At 35.9% G+C, this 5,615-nt stretch overlaps 1 protein-coding gene across 1 annotated transcript in view; it reads right to left on the bottom strand.

The window, feature by feature from the left end:
* Nucleotides 1-4,916: 4,916 nt before the first annotated feature.
* Nucleotides 4,917-5,615, bottom strand: part of LOC120069919 — a 2,916-nt gene continuing 2,217 nt past the window's right edge. Inside the window, exon 3 of the mRNA XM_039021757.1 lies at nucleotides 4,917-5,294. Within this exon, the coding sequence (XP_038877685.1) occupies nucleotides 5,187-5,294 (108 nt within the window). The 3' untranslated portion in view covers nucleotides 4,917-5,186. The remainder of the gene's footprint in view (nucleotides 5,295-5,615) is intronic.

The raw sequence follows: 5,615 nt of genomic DNA on the forward strand, positions 1-5,615 counted from the left end.
TTCTGAATTCCCCGCATGACGCAGTTGCTTTTCGTTGTTACTGGAAAGAGTACTCCTTTGCGTTTAAGTTCTTTAGTTCTCATAAGCTTTCCACCTAGAGTCTCTAAGTCCTGTGTTGATGTCTAGCTTTGCCCAGTTAGGACATCATTTCTGTAATATATTCCTTGAGTAGATTCTCCGAGTTGTTGGATGATAGAGTTGCTTGGAATGAATTGATATATTAGCACGTTGTTGGATGTGTCCTGTGTGGTGAACTCAGTGGTTCACCTTGTATTCAAGTTTGATGCCATGTTGGTATGCGTTGGATGCTGATTTCTCACCGCCAAGAAAAATTTGGGTGGTTTCTCCAACCTGGTTATAAGTGTTTGGGAATAAGATTGTTGTGATAAAGCACATTGACTGTGAGATTAGTGGGGCACATTTCAAAGTATGTTCCCCGCAGTTGTACAATCCAATCGGTTACTTTGATTCACAAACCCTAATTGTTACCATTTTCCGTGCTCATCTTTATTCATTTGTTCATCACTTGCAGTTAGCTTCATATGCGGTCACTTTGCTTGCAGTGTCACATATGTCATATCTAGTTCTTGATTAGTTCCCCTTTCTTGAGCTTGACCTGATCTAAATCTGGCTGATGCTTCGCTGATCCTTGTGGTGTCTGAGAGGATTGCTGATCCAAATGCCTTCACCTTGAGTGTATGTTTTTCTAGTAGTAGGCCGCCTTCTGTACCGCAGAGTCAGTCTCTGTCTTGTGAAGGCTTTAGGTATGTCCATCCATAGGAAAATCCCTATTTCAGCAATCTGCAAGCCGCTAGTGGGTTAAGTGTTTTAACAAGGATTCTTAAATATTTTCCAAGCATTGATTAATGTTTTTCGATCCCTTATGTTGAAAGTTGGTGATTTCTCGCCCTCTCCTAACGTTCTCATTGGAAAGGGAAAATTTTCTTACATGAACTTGCTTAACATTTGTTCCACAGAGTAATACGCTTGGCTCCAATTCATCATGACCCATGACTTGCCTAACCTTCAGTAAAAGAATGGAAAGCAAAAACAATTCATCTCTCTCGATTGGTAAATTTGAATTACAAGATATGTTGCAGAAATCCAAGAAAACTCTTCAGGTGAGGCATGTGGATTCTTCTTTGGTGCACCTATAAACTGCCACCTACCGTTTGGATCATTTATAGCATTACTAACTTCATCACAAATTAGCCAACCTCGTTAATGGTTGTGATATACCTAAGAGAACATCATATTAAATTGGACAATGCATAATCTCTTTTGGTCTATTTGCGATTTCATTTTATGCGATGTTTGCCAATGCTCAAATGTGTTATTCATCGCATCAATTAGCGTTCATTAATTAATTGCATTCGAAGTTACTAGGACTTCATCAACCTCACTGTTCGAGGCTATTGTTAGTTGTTTGTTGGTCTTATCTAGATTGCTTTTGATTTGTTCCTTTGATGTTTTTTCTTTTGGTTCTTATGCGTCGGAGAAACTTCATCGATTTTAAGGTCATATACCAAATTCAGGTGATGTGCCTTCGCTCATATATATGTTTTGTCACTCTTCCCACGACAAGAATGCCAATACACAAATAATCCTGTGAAAATCAAAAACAAAATTTTTTAACACAAATTATTACTGTAGTCTCGAAAACGATTGCAAGATTTGTTGCCGTTTTGAAAGATGCATGATTGTTAGCCTATGTTGTGCTATTAAGTGAAATGAATTTTCTAGTTTAAAAGTAATGTTTCTCTAGCTAATCCAATTCATAAGTTTAATTAGAGTACTTCTCGGTGATTCGAGGTCGAACTCAGGAAACCACAACTAAAAAATGATGAAAATAGTTGTGTACTTGACCAGTGAGTTGCTATTAAGTATGTAATAGAAGATGCGATTGAAAATAAATTACTATCTGACAAAATACTTATACTTGGTGAATGAATGATATATGGAATGCATGGTAATTGTAGATGCTAAACCGAAGCGTTGCGATGTGTGAGGTTATGAACAAAATATCAAATAACTAAGATAGGGTTGAGAGGATCCACTAAACATTTTTCTAAATGATGATATCATCCATTCATCAATAAACTCTTAAAGTAATAACTCAAACGCTCTCGGTGTTTAAGCCATAGTGTCCTATGTCTAGGATGCATGCAATGATTTTTGGTTAAGATAGGTAACTTTATCTCTAAAAGTTACTTCATCTTATGTTTAACAAGTTTCCCAATCTTTACTCTCTCAAGTATAATTTGTTTCTTACTCGGGTTAATCTTCATTTAATCTCAGTTACCTTTATGCACGCTAAATAAGATGAACACCTACTTAATAGGGTTTGGATTTTTCGCAGGCTCGGTCGCCATTGATCTTAGTAAACCTTATGCACGCTTTAAATAAGCGATGAACACTTACCTACTAGGGCAGGATGGTCAAACCAGGAAAAATTGGGGCTCGTCTATACAGGACGAATCCCCCCCGCGACGCGTGCGTGTTATATATTTATATTTTTAAAATATATATTTATAATATAAAATATTTATGTACTATATAATGTTTTCTATATAGTTAGTGTTGGATTAGAAACCCCCAATATTAACATTTCCAAATTCTAACTCTAAGCCCAAAGCTAAGCCCAAACTTAAAAAAACTTAAATAAAATCAAATTTTAATTTTTAAAAAAATGTGAGAATCCCCACGGAGAATAGTAAGGGGATTCCCTGTGGAGGAACTGTAGGGGAATCCCTAGTGGAAACGGAGATCCGGCCTCGCGGAAAGTGGAATGGGCCCCGTGGGGACCCCATTTCTTGAGCGGGAAAGGGGTTGGATCGGGGAGAATTTCCCCACAGGGCCAGGGACGGTGACGCTCCTTTGCCCCGCCCTGGGCTCTTGTTGCCAACCCTACTACTATGCACAATTTAGTAAAAAGTTAGTTTATCTTTCTCAACCATAAGGAATTTAGTTACTCGTGCTTGTGAAAATAAACATGGATGAATAAAAATATGGACAGTTAATTGCATTCATATTAAGAAAATGAGAGTTTTTGTTTCAATCTCTAAAAACTGAATCGCAAATGAGGATGACAGAAGATGTAAACATAATTAAAATAAGAATGTGCCAAGTCGCCGTCACAGTCTCTTGCTCCCTTTGCTCCGTGGTGCTGCTTCACTATAGGTTGCAACCATTGAAAGCCTCTCTCCTTTTTCAGGAAAGAACTCTAAGCTCGTATTTAGACATCCTTTAAAGAAAAGCTTGAAGAAAGTGTGGTCTATTGGAAAATTTGGAGTGAAGTTTATGATTTCACCTCTTTACAATTGTAAAATTCTCTATATCTACGATTCTTCGAAGCTATTTATAGGCGTCTAGAAGAAGCTCCTCACCTCTTTTAATGATTATGCTGATACCTCGCATTAAATTTCTCCCTACTACGCACTTGCTTCGTGTTAGAATCCATTGGCTCTAACTACGAATGTCTCACATCAACTTCTAATTTTTATTGTTGATTTGACTCCACCGCCCTATGTGTTTTCATTTTCTATTTTTCACTCTCTTCATCTCATTGCAGTGGTGGGCTATACGTTGTGAAAGGTTGGTCGTCACGATAATTCTTTCTATGCGATCACGACATTGCAACTCGTTTCTTTCACTAGCTTTTTCTCCTCAATGTCATCTGAATTTTGCGTCCAAAATTGAGAAATTTTACACTTTTCAAGGATTATTAGTTTTATACATATATGATCACAAGATATGATTATTTGCTTGAAGTACTTGTCAAGTTAATGCATTTTCCTTTGAATTTTCCTAATTGTTCTCAATAAAAAAGCCAAAATAACTTGTCTTTCTACAAGTTATTAGTCATCCATGTGTAGTCAATAGTATATTGGATGTACATATTGGTAGCTTATGTACCTTATTTTATTCATATTCTATGAGTTTTCTTTTTCTTTTTCTTTTTCTTTTTTTTGTATGGATGACCCATTCATAAGTGCCTTATGATTATTGAGTCTCCCTCCACAAATGTATGAAATTTAACCTTCTACTTACGTCATAGCGCACTATTGCATCTTACAATGTATCACGTTAGGGATAACCATGTCTATTGTAGCCTTAATACGATGGTCATCTTTATCACGATCTTAATTTTTCTGTTGTGCTTTCCCCATTTTTCTCACAGTTTATTGTGTTTTTTTGTGTGAAAAATGAAGATTGCAATAGCGACGGCTGCTGTGTTAGGGCTACATATGACCATCCCTAACGCCCATTTTTCTCACAGTTTGTTGTGCTTAGGTGACAAAGTAGAGATCGCGATAGAGATGACCATCATATTAGGTCTACGATAGAGATGGTCATCTCTAACGTGATACATTATAAAATGCGATAGTGCGGTGACGTAAGCAGAATGTTAGATTTCATACGTTTGTGAGGAGTAAGTCATCAATTATAAAGGCGTGTGTGAATGAGTCATCTGAACAAAAAGACTCCTATTATCTATTTTATGATTTCTTTCATCTCATGCGAAAAAGCCAATATATATCTAATAAATAATGCTATTTACAATTGAGCCTACACATAAACATAGTTCAACTATAATTAATCTATACTTTTTCATTAGTATTTATACTACTCATGAAAATAAAGAATAAAAAACAAGTTCGAGACAACACAAAATTAAAATTTGAAGTTTACAATATAGGACGATATTTTTATTTCTAAATAGCCACACCACAATCATCCCAAGTTTGAGAACTAATTTGTAATTCAAAACTTTTTTCAATAACATAAAACCAAAGAGCTATTTAAAAAGTTCATTCATTCTATGAAATAGCATTTTAACATGCTTCAATCAAATCATGTCCTACCTTCTCCAAAATAAGAAATAAACTATGATTTTATTTGATTAGATTTTGGAATTAAATATTTGAAAATGGGTCTTTCATTAGTTGATTCAAAGTCATGTTTGCTTGCAGTTATTTTCATGTATTTATGCTACATACAAACAATACAACTGGAAAAACATTCCCTTAATTGATCTTTATACAAGGGCAGGGGAATGGGTATAGAGTAAAGCATCTGTTTAAATTAACTGTTTTCTTCTCTCTTATATCTATACAACATTTTATAAGCCTACTAGGCCTTCTGCCTATAAATGCTTCAAACCATTTGTAGCTTTGTATTAGTTTTCATGATGCCAAAGCTGTCCAGTAATCTGCAATGCATAAGCTCGTTGGAGTGACGATAATCCGAGACCAAATCCAGTTCGATTCCTCCGTTTGTCGTATTTCTGCCAACTATCAAGGTAAAAAGAAAACATCAACTTCATACATTTTCTGTTTTCTTCTTCTAGGTATGCTTGCACGACTAAAGGAAACTCATAGTTTTCAAGATTTGATAGTGCCTTATGCTTGCTTAAATAACTATATCAATTTGCATACCAAATGTTAGCATAAAATGGGAGAAATCCGTTAGGGGACGTAAGGGGCAAGGAGTGAAGTTGTGAAGTCTATAGAGTTATTAATTCCTCGATCTCACTGTGTAAGGAGTTAGTCGTGAGGCCCACGAACTCCTTAAGCCAAATAACTCCTACTCCTTCGACTCTTTGGCCAAACATC

Source organism: Benincasa hispida, unplaced genomic scaffold (assembly GCF_009727055.1).
Source record: "Benincasa hispida cultivar B227 unplaced genomic scaffold, ASM972705v1 Contig679, whole genome shotgun sequence".
Taxonomy (NCBI): Eukaryota; Viridiplantae; Streptophyta; class Magnoliopsida; order Cucurbitales; family Cucurbitaceae; genus Benincasa; species Benincasa hispida.